The sequence below is a fragment of the Hipposideros armiger genome, unplaced genomic scaffold, assembly GCF_001890085.2.
Source record: "Hipposideros armiger isolate ML-2016 unplaced genomic scaffold, ASM189008v1 scaffold_572, whole genome shotgun sequence".
Classification (NCBI taxonomy): Eukaryota; Metazoa; Chordata; class Mammalia; order Chiroptera; family Hipposideridae; genus Hipposideros; species Hipposideros armiger.
Window position 1 is genome coordinate 494983 of NW_017731922.1, and position 12258 is coordinate 507240.

A 12258-nucleotide genomic window follows, 5' to 3' on the forward strand; every position below is an offset into this window, starting at 1 on the left:
TTTTTATTTTGGGGGGGGACAGGGCGGTGGGGGGCTGGGTTGGGGGTGGTCCTGCTTCTCCAGCACCCAGTTTGAGATATGTGAAGCAAAAGGAAAATCTGGGGAGCTCAGTGTCAGTCATCCCGTGGGTCCTGAGGTCCCCAGTCAGTCTTCTTCTCTCCACCTTTCAATCTTGTTTTCTATAAGATGTCCAGGGTTGTATTTCGTAAAAATAGGGGTAAGTACTTCCATTCCCTCTTCCCAGAAGAGAAAGTGTTTCACTTCTAATACCATAATACAACTATATGGGAATGTCAAATGGTGCAGCTCCCGTTGGAAATTGGAATACTGAGTCCTCAAAAACTTAAAAATAAAATTTACCATATGACCCAGCAATTCCACTTCTGGGTATATGCCCAGGACAACTGGATGCAGAGTCTGAAAGTGGGATCTGTCCACCCATGTTCACAGGAACGTTATTCACATGAGCTAAAACAGGAAAGCAACCCAACTGTCCATCAATGGATGAACTTAGGATAAGCAAAATGTGGTGTATATACACAATGGAATATTACTTGGCTTTAAAAAAGAAATTCTGATACATGCTACAATATAGATGAACCTTGAGGACATTATGTTAAAATTAGCCAGACACAAAAAGACAAATATTCTGACTCCACTTATGTGAGTGGTCAAAATCATAAAGACAGAAAGTATAACAGTGGTTGCCAGGGGCTGGGGGGGAGGGAAGAATGGGGAATTATTAAGACAGGAAAATTTATGTGTATTTTACAATAAAAAAATATCAACTAGTTAATTTTTGTCTAATGCATACTGGATCTAAGAGGCCTATTTCTGAGTTTTTCTTCAAAACCAAGGCAAAAGCCATCCGTCAGCTCCCTTGTTGCCCAGGAACAGATCCAGCTCTGTGTTGGAGCTGACCGTCCCTCATACCCACAAGGCCCTCTGGGCCCAGGAGGTCCCAGGTTCCCGTGCCAGGTGCTTCCACAGCCTTCAGTGCTCGCGCGCACGCGCGCGCTCTCTGCTGTGGAGACTGGGTCAGAGTCCTGTGAGGTACTGTCCAAGGTCAGTGCTGGTGAGTAGAGCAGAGGAGAATTCCTGTTTCTGGTGTCACATCCCACAAGGACACTTAGTAACAGAAATGACAACTCAGAGGTAGGAATTACAAATGTTTATTCAGAAATGGATACGTAACAGAGTCTCCTCCGTCCCTTAATTCTTCCTCTCCTTTTGAACAGACACATGGGGATACAGGGAAATGGGAGGGAAGGACTCAGGGACTGGCCTAGCACCTTCTCTTCTGTTTCCCACAGTGACATCCTGTGAGCAGGGGAGGCAGACAGGCTCCAGCATCAACGTGCCACACGGCTCTCTGAGGACTGGGTCCAGGTGCCCAGGCTGCTGCAGCTGGTTCAAGGAAACTGTGACGCCCAGAGCAGCCTGGCTGGGGCTGCAGGGAGGGGAGGATAACGCCATGCAGGCAGGATGTTTACCGTCTCTGCTCGAAGCACAGTCCGCAGTGACCAGACCATGCTTAGGACCTGAGAAACCAGGTCCTGCCGCCTGGTGCTCTCTTGGGCCCAAATGGGAAAAGTGTAGGAGGAATGTCTTCCAACTGTGAGAAGTCTGCACCCGTTCAATGGGGAAGAGGGGGACAGAAACTGCATTCTTGGGCAACCTCAGAGCTGGAGGACAGCTGGGTTCAAACCCCGGGTCCTTCCTGCTTCAGACATAACTGTGGCAACATGCGTTTCCAGGGTTTTCTTCACTGGGCTGGAACCAAGCAGGTCTTGAGATGCTCTTCCTGTCTCAGGCCCTTTCCTTTCTGGGCTCGTGCCTGTCACAGCACTTGCTCCTGGCTTCTGCAGAGCTCTCAGCATCCTGCTCCCCACCGCTCTCCAGCTCTGTCAGCCTGGACTCCTCTTACTGCCCCAACAAACCAGCAGGAGGCAACGCTGTCTTGGGATCCAGGGGCTGCCCCGGGTTCTAGTTTGGCCCCAACTCCCCGAACCAGGCTGAGGGAACCACCCCTGCTTGCCTGGAAGGGCTGCTTTCTCTCTCCGCTCCCACCCACTTCCAGGGCAGGAAAATAGCCCTCTGGTCATGGATGACGGGTCCCTTATAATAGTGGGGACAGTGCCCCTTGGTGGCAGCTGAATAGATGCCTCTCGGCACCCATGACCATTATCCTGTAGAATCTGAGGCCAGCAAGGAAGGGCCAGGAGCAAGCCAACATCTCCCCTTTTAAGTCCTCCAAACCCAGAGTCACAGAATTAGTGGAGAGCTGGCACTGACACTACAACCAGGCTGTGACAAGTGCTGGGCTAGCTAGAACTGGAAGGGCTAACAAGGTGAGCCCCCAACACTGACAGCCAGGAGCCGCGAGCTGGGGTGGAGTGCCCGGCACAGCCCAAGGGAAAAGGGAACCGTGCGTCAGGATTTCCTCTGGGTTGCCCGGGACAGCCCGGGCCCTCCAGGCCACGAGCTGGGAGCACTCTTCCAGCACAGCAGCAGTCTCTCCCTGCCCTTGCCACTGGGCCCTCTGTGGTGAGAGAACTGTGGTGAGAGAACAAGAGGCCTGAGACCAGACCCCGCCTAGGCCATCTCTATTGACCAAGCCGGGGGGTGGCACAGCTCTGGAGCTGACCTGGCTCCCATGAGGGTGGCAGGGGTTTCCCTTCCCCACCTGAAAAGTTTATAAAAGAAAAAGGAGAGGCAGCGTCCTTCAAATAGCCCCTGCCTGGTATTCCATGGAGCCACAAGAAAGCCACGCAGACAACTCAGGGCACCGTTTCCAGACAAGGAGTGGAGTCAGTGTGGTGGGGCTGAGGTTACGGGGAGAGACACTCGGAGCCACACACCTACCTTGGTGCTGAGGTGGAGGGGGAAGAAACACACTACAGGAAATGTTAACGTACAGAACAGCACAGGGTAGAACACAACACAGAGGCAGGTCCCGTCCAGTGAGGAAGCTCTCTACCCCACCCGGGGGCCTCCAGTCCAACGGCCCATTGGTCACAAGCTTTGCGTTGGGAGACAGAGCCACCCTTCTCTGCCCCCACTTCTGGCTGCTTCACTCCCCGCTCAGAGCTTGATTTTGAATTCTGTGGGCTGTGTGGTCACAGAGGCCCCTGAGGACTTGAATAGCGCCTTCAGGATGGTGTCAGGGTCCACTTCGGCAGGAGGGTTGGATGAGGTGGCAGAATTCACCCTGCGAGGCAGCTCACTCTCCTTTTTCACTGACGGGCTGTCACTCAGCCGTCTGTGGAGGGCAGAGAAGACTCAAAATCCTTGTCAGTTTTCCCTTACACGGGACGGGACCCACTACTCACTGAGCATGTTATAAACTAAGCACTGAACGTAATGCTTTCCGTACTCCCTTATCTCATCCCGTCTGAGGCGAACTATCACCTTTTTAATTTGCTGATGAGAAAACTGAGATGCAGCCTGTCGTGATCTGGGGTTTTAAGTTAAGAAAACAGGGCATGTCCTTCACGGATGGTCACACACACACCAGCATATTATACATTCTGAGATGTCTTCAAGTAAAGAAATCAATTTAACTGTTTAGTCCAATAGTTCCCAAACTTATTAGGTCACCAAACCCACATTTTTCAGAATATAATTTAGTCCTGGAATACAGCTTACAAAACTTGTCCAAATCACACAATTCATTATGCGTGTCAAATTATGGTCTTTCTTAACTTCAGAGTCTATTTCAGGCCTACCCCACACTCCCCCACCCACCCTGGCAAGTTTAATATCCTCTCTGGGTCTCTGTCTCCTGCCAGTCTGGACATTTTATGCATCTCGGACTCCAAAACAATCCTCAGTGCCAGGCCAGGCACAGACGCCAGATGGGTGTAACGAAACAAGGAGTAGCAGCTAGCACCATCTCCATCAGTCAATCACAAGAAAGCATTCTGTTCCCTCAGACAATGCACACAGCTGTGCAAAGAGGGCACACCTGGCCTGCTCTCCACTTTCTTCTCAGGTGTCTCTAAATTATACGGCTGGGGCTAGGTCTTAATGTTAGCCCCTGGGACTCAGCTCCCTGCAGAAATTATGAGACAAGCCACTCTACAAATTCAAGCACCCCGATCAACTGCCTATCACAGAGCACAGGCCATGGAATGGAGCTGTGATGCGGGCATTTACCCCTCGGAATAAAGAGGCAATCATGCAGAGTAAGCAAGCAGAGACGCCCCACCTGGTTCCCAGCACCGTGGCCTTTGGAACTTACAGCAGGATAGGCTGGTCCGAGGTGATGACGTTCCCATTCATGTGAAGGTTGCACTTCATTGGTTGTCCTGAAAAATCAAAGAAAAAGCTCTGCCATGAGACCATGGATCTCACGCAAAAGGACCGGGGCTGCCACCCCCATCAGCAGGGGTCAAAGCACCCACCACCCTGGGGATGGGGCTGCCAGGTTTCTGCAAAACCCAGCACTAAGAAAACCCCGGTATGGGAGGTCCAGGAAACCTTGGCAATGACAGCACCAAGAAGCGAAGTGGCAGCGGACCTTGCTTCATTCAGGAGGACGTGAGAGTGAAGTAGGAGAGAAAGTGGACTCAGTGTGGAGCCATGCAACCTTGTACGTGAGGCAGTTAGTAAGGGAATGTTTATGCTATGAAATGAAAAGAAAAGAAGATTCAAAGGCTTATGCAGACTTCCACTTTGTCCATGAAAGGTTAACTGCTACTGAGTACTACACTACCACTGTACAGAAAATGTGGGGGGGGGTTGTCACTTTGTGAGGGGTGAAAAGGATAACTATTGCATTGTTTTGTACACCTGAAACTAATAATCATCATCATCATCATAATAAAAAGAAAATGTGATAAGGAGAGTTAACAACAAAGAAGGGGAAGATAAAGAAATTAAAAATTTTTTAAGATTAAAAAAAAGAACAGCACAAAAAGACGGAATAGAGCCACATAGAAGTAACGTTTCTCTCTCTCTCACTGGGATTAAGTTAGTATTAATCTGAAATAGATTCTAATATATTCTATCTGTCAAAGACACATTCAGATTCAAAGATACAAAAAGGTTCAAAGTAAAAGGAGATATGTCACCCAAACAGCAACCCTAAGAAAGCTGGAATGGCTATATTAACATAAGACAAAATAGACTTTAAAATGAAAAACGTTACTACAGATAAACAGGGACATTTCATAAAACATAAAAGGGTCGCTCCATTAGGAAGAAAACAATTAGAACAATTATAAACATATATGCAACTAACAACAGAGCCTCTTAACATATGCAGCAAAAACTAATGAAAGCGAAAAGGAGAGTAAACAAACAATAGATGAAGGTTTCACTACTTCAGTTTTAGTAACAACCAGGCAGAAGATTAACAAAGAAACAGAAGACTTGAACATGATAAACCAACTAGACCCAACAGACATCTACCCAACAGCAGCAAAATGCATATATTCTCCTTAAATACTCAGAAGAAAAATTGGGAAATTCACAAATATATGGAAATTAAACAAAATAATCCTAAATAACCAAAGGGTCAAAGAAAAAACAAGAGAAATTAGAAAATATTTTGAGATGAATGAAAATACAGGCACAACGTATCAAAACTTAAGGGATGTAGCTAATGCTGTGCTTAGAGGGAAATACATTGCTTGAAATGCATATATATAAAAAAGGAGTGAAAAGACAAACTGTAGAATGGGAGAAGTTATTGGCAAAGCATTTATCTAAGAGACTTCTATCAAGAACATGTAAACAACTCTTACAAGTCAATAACAAAAGACAACTCCAAAACTGGGCAAAGATTCTGAACAGACATTTCTCTAAGATACACACACACGGCCAATAAATAAGCACATGAAAAGATGCCATCATCATTAGCCACCAGGGAAATGCAAACTGGACCCCCAATGACTGGGTTTTATTAGTCTCTGCATCGCTATTTCTAGCACAGGGCCTTGGTTCACAGTAGGTACTCTAATAAACACCAGAAGAACGAATGAGTGGACAGGAGGTGCATGGCGGACAGAAATACTCTTCATAGGCTATCCTGAGATGAATGATGTGAATCTGAAGTCAGTGAAACCAGTGGTTTACTCACTAGAAGCAGTGCTCACGCAGGTGCCAATATTTAGACAAGGTTCCTCAAAGGAACCCGTGTCCTATCAGTGAACAGAATAACACCTGGAAGGGGAGACGCTATAGCTCTTGCTTTCCTAGCCAAGACTCCCTAAGAGAACCATCCGTGGATAAATGGTGTTTCCCCACTAGCTAGCTTAAGTGCTGGGACTGGGTGAAAACCCACGGCCCTGTGAACTGGCAGCTGGCAGCTGAGCACTACCCAGAAGGTTCCGAGCATCTCAGAGGAAGGTCAGTTCCAGAGGAAGGCCTGCTGCCTGACAGGAAGCAGGTGCTTTCCCCGACTCACCGTCCAGACACCGGTTGTTGTATTTCTTATATGCAGTGATGGCATCGTCCTTTTTCACAAAGACCACCTCTGCTACCCCAGGATGGACCAGCCGAGCCCGCTTCAGGGCTCCACATACACAGAAAAGCTCCTGCAGAGAACAAGAGGGATTAGGGTTGGGGGAGAATTTCAGACCCTCATCCTGCCTGCCTGCCATTCACACACTGCAGAGAGCTCTGGGTTGACTGGTGGCTGCACTCTGGCTGAATATGCCCCAGCGCCCAAGCTTTCAGGGAGCCTCAGTTTTAGGTGGTGTTCTTGGAATGTCCACAGGCCTCAGCATGGGACCAGAAGAGGGGACAAGCTTTGCTGGCAGTGAGAAATGGGGCTGGGCTTACAAGCCTTAAGTCCCTGTGCCCTTTAATAAGTCACCCCCAAAAGTCCTCCTGCTGCAGCGCCTATTTCCCCAACATGGACAACGGTTATGGAATTTCTCTCAGAGAACTCTGTCCTGAGAATGAATGTGTAAGCTTATCAAAGAAAGACAGTGGCTAGTATGTCACATAGGAATCTGTTAGGAATCAATTCTAGAGTTTTATGCAGAGTGACCAACCCTCCCAGCTTGGCTGGACTGAGGTGATTTCCAGGACACGGGACTTTTACTGCTAACCAGGAGTCCCCAGCAAAACTGACAGCTCATCACTCTCAGACAGACAGGCCTGGGTGTCATCCCTGGGGCTCTTCTCAGCTGTGTGACCTCTAGCTCCAGCAAGTTATTCACTTCTCTGAGGGTGAGTTTTCTCTTCTGAAAAGAAGGATGGGCTAGCCTACCTCCCAGGGTTGTTGTAAAGATCGAATGAGATCATTTTTAAGGGGGTGCTTTGTACATACATTATCATCCTCATTTACTGCAATCCCTCCTCACTTCACGGACCGGAGACTGAGGCCAGAGAGGGACATACAAGGTGGACATGGATGTTAGCGAGCCTCAGTGGGCTAAGCCATTTCTTCATCTGCAACTGTCCTTTGCAAGGCCATTATGAGGACAAAGAGACTTACAAAAAGGTCGTTGAAATTATTCATTTTTATTGATAAAGGAGACTACATCAAATATCAAAACCAAGATATGGAACTGAATACTGGGTGTGATCCCAATCTCACTGCTGTTGTTCTTTCAGCTTCATCTAGTTGGGTAGAAAAGAGGTGAGGGTGACTATTTTGGGCCATTGTCTCAGTGGTGACAATTGGAGGTGATTAGTTCTTTTCACTATTCTATATTTTCAAAGATCCTGCACATAAAGTACTTGGCACACAGTAAGTGCTCAGTGAGTGGCAGCTATTATTACTTCTATAACCAAGAAGATGTTTTTCAAGTTCTTGGTAACTTGTCACGTATTCCAAAGCAGGCTGTAATTCCCATCCTCACGCGCACCGCTCACTGGGGCACCTGCTCAGTTTAAAAGCAGTCACAACAGCACTTGTGTGTCCCACGATGTCATTCACACACACAGCGGCGGCCAGTGTGGGCCATTCCAGAGCCTGGGGCTCAGCTGTAGAGACAGGCTGAAGTCTCCAGCTGCATTCATTCTGTGATCTGACAGTTCAGACTTAAAAGGTGCCTGGATTTCTAACCTAACAGCTTTTCCTGGTACCTGAATGAAGATAAGGTTGAAAAGAAGCCCTGGCTGCACCTGGGCCCCCAGGCACCAGAATCAGGTTTGCCCATGACTGCCAAGGGTGGGAAAGGACGAACCCGGAGCGAATCCAGAGGCTCAACCACCACAGAACACCAATCCACCTCAGTCCTTTTCCTTTGGAATCACGTGAAACCCCTAGACGAGGCAGAAGTTCTGAAGACTCACAGGAAAAGGAGCACTGGGTGTTGCACCCAGGACTAAGGGATCCCATTCAGGACCCGTTCCAGCACAAGCCCCGGGCCCAGGTTTACAAGATGTGCGGAAAACAGCTAAGAGAGCCGGCCTGACTGCTGGCCTTTGAAAGCCCTGCTTCTAAGGTTGGCTCTTGGCTGGCGTCTGGGAACCGGGATTCTGGGAAGGCTCCCATCACCCTAACTGATAAGAGTGGCTCACTGGGCCTGAGCTGTTTGTGCAAACAATGTGGTTTGTGCCGAACACCTGCTTTCCTTCTGGGAGCCTGGCACTTTGGCTGGGTGCTAGGCAGAGGATGCCTGCACAGATACTCCCTGGTTTAAAAAAAAACACCTCTGGGCACTGAGTCTCTAAGGAGCTTCCTTGGTTTCACACGTGTGCCGGGGGAATCAGTACATCCTGTGTGGCTCCCCTGGGAGAGGACTCCGCAAGTCTGTGCCTGGTTTCCCCTGGCCTTTGCCAGGAGCTTTCCCCTGTGCTGAGTTTGCTTTGTATCTTGTAATGAATGAATCTTAGTCCCGATACAACTCTCTGCTGAGTCCTGTGAGAATCAGGGCCCCCGGGGGTGGTTTCGGGAACCCGACACAGAAAATTCTGGCAGGGCACAATACTCACCACAATGTCCTCCTCGGTGACACGAGGGTGCAGGTTATTCACAGTCATCTTGGTGCCTTCCAAAGGGCTGAGGACAGGCTACCGGAGACAAGCGCGTTACCAGAGACAGAGGACAGCTACGAGCTCGAGCAGCAGAACTCCCTCTAGGCAAGTGACTAGGAGGGCCCCGAGGAAACCCCGGAGGGCCATCTCCGGTGAGGGGACCTCAGTGCCCATCATGTCCCCACCGCCCTGTGCTAAGGGATGCAGCCTCTCGTTTCCCACACATGCCAGTCCCTCTCAGGCCTCTGAGCCTCTGCATGGAACGCCACTCCTGTTTCAAGACCCACCCAGCTCAGGTGGCGCTCTCTCCTTAAAGCCTTCCTGGGTTTGCCCAGCGGAATTAGCTGCTCTCTCCTCTGGGCAGGCTGCTGTGTCACCGGACACAGTGCTCTGTCTGCAGTGGTTTTTCCCACTTGCCTGGGAGCGCTCTGCTCAAGGGCCACTGGGTCTTGGTTTGCTCATGTGCAAAATGGGGGGGGCAACGCCTACTTCAGAGAGGCGCTGAGGACACAGCAGGGTACACACAACATGCCCACCCAGCATAGACTGACTCTCAACTGATGTGATCACTTCCTCTCCTTCACCTTCACCTCACCTCGGCAGACGGCAGCTCCTTGGGGGAGTCCTCCTTGTTCACGAGCGTCCGGGACATGTTGGTCAAGGCTTTTGTTCGGACAGAGGAGGGGAGGGCAGGAGCTGTGTACGCATCATTCTGAACCACTTTGGTGAGAGGTAGGGCCTTGGACATGGAAAGCTTGGAACTGCTCAGCCCAGCCTAAACGAGGAGGCAGACAGGAATTTGAGATGCTAGTGACCTGGAGGCCCCGCTAGGGGCTGACAACCCCCACCCTCGAAGCCTCCCAGCTTCCCATTAGCAGTCTGAAGCCAAAAACGCTACCTGTGACATCCCACAGGGAAGGGGGTGGGAGGGGAGCAAACATGCCACCTGCACACACACTCACAGAAGGCGCTTTCCAGTGTTAGAAGCCCTTGGCAATGAGCTTCCACACAGCTCTGACCAGGATCCACAGGCTCACCCACACCATTTAGGTTTTATAAAAACCCAACCATTTGGGGCTGGTCAGGAGGCCAAAAGCTTGGGGTCAAGTGCATTCCAAGACATGCTTCTATCACAATGGACTGATCATTAGCTCCAGGATGGCTGGGCCTAAGAACCCACTCTTAAGAAGGCCAGCCTCCCAGCTTCCCGGTCCCCATTCTGGCGCACCTCGCACAGGCCTGGCCCTATCAGCCCCTAGGCTGTCAGGAACACACTGGCAGAGGTTGACCCTGGAGGCCAGCAGAAACAGTTCCCTCCCTCCCTCACTACCCCTAACTGGGAATGTGGGGTCCCTTGGAACTATAAAGCGGTCAAGTCCCAAGTATTAATGTGTCCGAGGAAAGAGGCACGAGGCAGAAGTGGCAGGTGGCCTGGCTGATTTAGGGCAGTGTTTACCAGGCACTGACTCAGAGAGAGAAGAAGAATGCAGCAGCCAGAAGGCCAGAGAATGGGGCAGGGTTGCAGTGTAAACGAAGCGTCCTCCCATGCTGGAGTCGACATTCCTCAAGCTGCTTTCTGAGTCTCAAGAGCCAGTACAGTGTGGTGGTTAAACATGAGCCGTGAGCAAAGCTGTTTCCACCTGAATCCCAAACCCCTCAGTTACAAGCTGGGTGACACTGAACAGACTTATTTAGCAAATCTGTGCCTGATTCCTCGCAGTAAAACGGAAAATAATGGGACCCATCTCACAGGGTGGAAGGAGGCGTCTTAAATGAGTTCATAGAAACAAAGCATTTAGGGTCCTCAATTAGGGTTGGCCACTGAGCCAGCTGACAGCACCCCATGCAGCAGATGACGAGTCTAATTACTGGAAAGGTCCCGCCCCTTTGTAACAAATGGGTGTCATTCAGCTTCACACTCACTTAGGAGCTTCAGTGGTAAATACAATCAGGAGTTTGGTCCACACAGTGCACTGACCAAAGCTGAGTCTTTGGGCCTCTGAAGGCAAAACAAAGGCACTAGGCTTGGGTGCCCACCGGCCTCCCTATCAGTAATTTGGCTCTACCCACTGAGCAGAGTAGTGCAGACCTCCCTGAAGTTCCCAGACGCTGCTTTCTTTCCTTCTTTGCATGGTATCTGACTAGCATCCTGCCCTGCACGCAGGCTGTACCTGGTGGAGCCTACAGGTAAGGTTCAGATTTTGTTTGTTTTTTTAAAGATTTTATTGGGGAATTGAGGGGAGGGGAACAGTGTTGGGGAATTGGGTAAGGGGACCACCCAAGTTGTTCTTCAATCTTAGTTGTAGAGGGCGCCAGTTGCCATCTGGCTGTCTGTCAGCAGCTCGTAGCCTCTAAGCTCAAGGTGCCGAGTTCAGTCTTAGTTGCGGGTGGGCATAGTCCACCATGAAACAGGCAATCTTGCTGTTACACCAACTGAGCCATCCTGCCACCTGTTGGCAGCTCAGCTTGGGCGCAGCATCACTGGCCCATGTGGGAATCGAACTGGCGGCCCTGTTGCTTAGCGCTCGCGCTCTTAAGCCAAATCTTAACCAACTGAGCCACTCAGCCGGCCCAAAGTTCAGATTTTTTTGCTAACACACCAACAAAGGGAATTCAAGAATGGGGCCGGAGCTGCTGACCGTAGACCCAAGGGGAATGTGTAGGATGTCCTGCCACAAAGGGAAGAAAATGGGGTTCCATCCTGTGGGGTCACCCACATTTCCCCCAAACTGTCTCAAACACAGCAATTGGGAGCTGCAGTCCACACTTCACGAGCTGTGGGACCTTGAACTAGTCAACAGACACCCTGGACTCAGCATTTGTAAAATGACAGGTTGCACTAGTTCTGATTCTGAAAATCTTATGACCCAAATGACGAAATATTTCTGACTTGAAAGGCCCTACTCTTCACCACCTCTCCCATCCACCTGATCAGACACACACAGTAAGTATAGGAAAAACACAGAATGCCCTACCATGTGGTGGAGAAAGTTGCCTGAGGCTGAGAATTTCATCTGTTTACTAGGAACGGGAGCTGCAACGTCATCGTCTTCATCCAGGTCATATACATTCTGAAAATAATATAAGCTAATGAGGCATGCAGGCTCTCAACAGACATTTGGAGCAAGGACAGTAGAGAGACAATGGCTGGAGTGAGAGTTGGAGGGAGAAGCAAGGGTGGGGGCGGGGGGTGAGGTGGGTGCCAGGGAGGCTTGCCTCTAAGGCTGGGGCTCAAGTCCCGACAGGCTGGCTCCCTACCCACCGGGGCCCCATGAAAGTGCTCCAACTCCCAGAAGCATCAGAAGTGCCTTTCCACAAGGG

The 12258-nt window shown here is 49.9% G+C and overlaps 1 protein-coding gene across 1 annotated transcript; it reads right to left on the reverse strand.

The window, feature by feature from the left end:
- Positions 1–1154: 1154 nt before the first annotated feature.
- On the reverse strand, positions 1155–12015 carry POLDIP3 (DNA polymerase delta interacting protein 3). Its single transcript, XM_019624021.1, has 6 exons — positions 11913–12015; positions 9533–9712; positions 8896–8973; positions 6413–6542; positions 4244–4310; positions 1155–3262 (listed from the first exon to the last, which is right to left on the reverse strand). The coding sequence occupies exons 1-6, from the start codon at positions 11949–11951 to the stop codon at positions 3085–3087; spliced, it is 672 nt and encodes a 223-aa protein (XP_019479566.1). The 5' UTR covers positions 11952–12015; the 3' UTR covers positions 1155–3084.
- Between the last annotated feature and the right edge of the window lie 243 nt (positions 12016–12258).

Excerpts from the sequence above, each read along its gene's own strand:
- POLDIP3 (XM_019624021.1), bottom strand. The coding sequence starts at position 11,951 with ATGAAATTCTCAGCCTCAGGCAACTTTCTCCACCACATG. Across the intron at positions 9,713-11,912 it reads GCAACTTTCTCCACCACATG|GCTGGGCTGAGCAGTTCCAA; the intron begins GTAGGGCATTCT and ends CTCCTCGTTTAG. Across the intron at positions 3,263-4,243 it reads TCGGACCAGCCTATCCTGCT|ACGGCTGAGTGACAGCCCGT; the intron begins GTAAGTTCCAAA and ends TGCCCTCCACAG.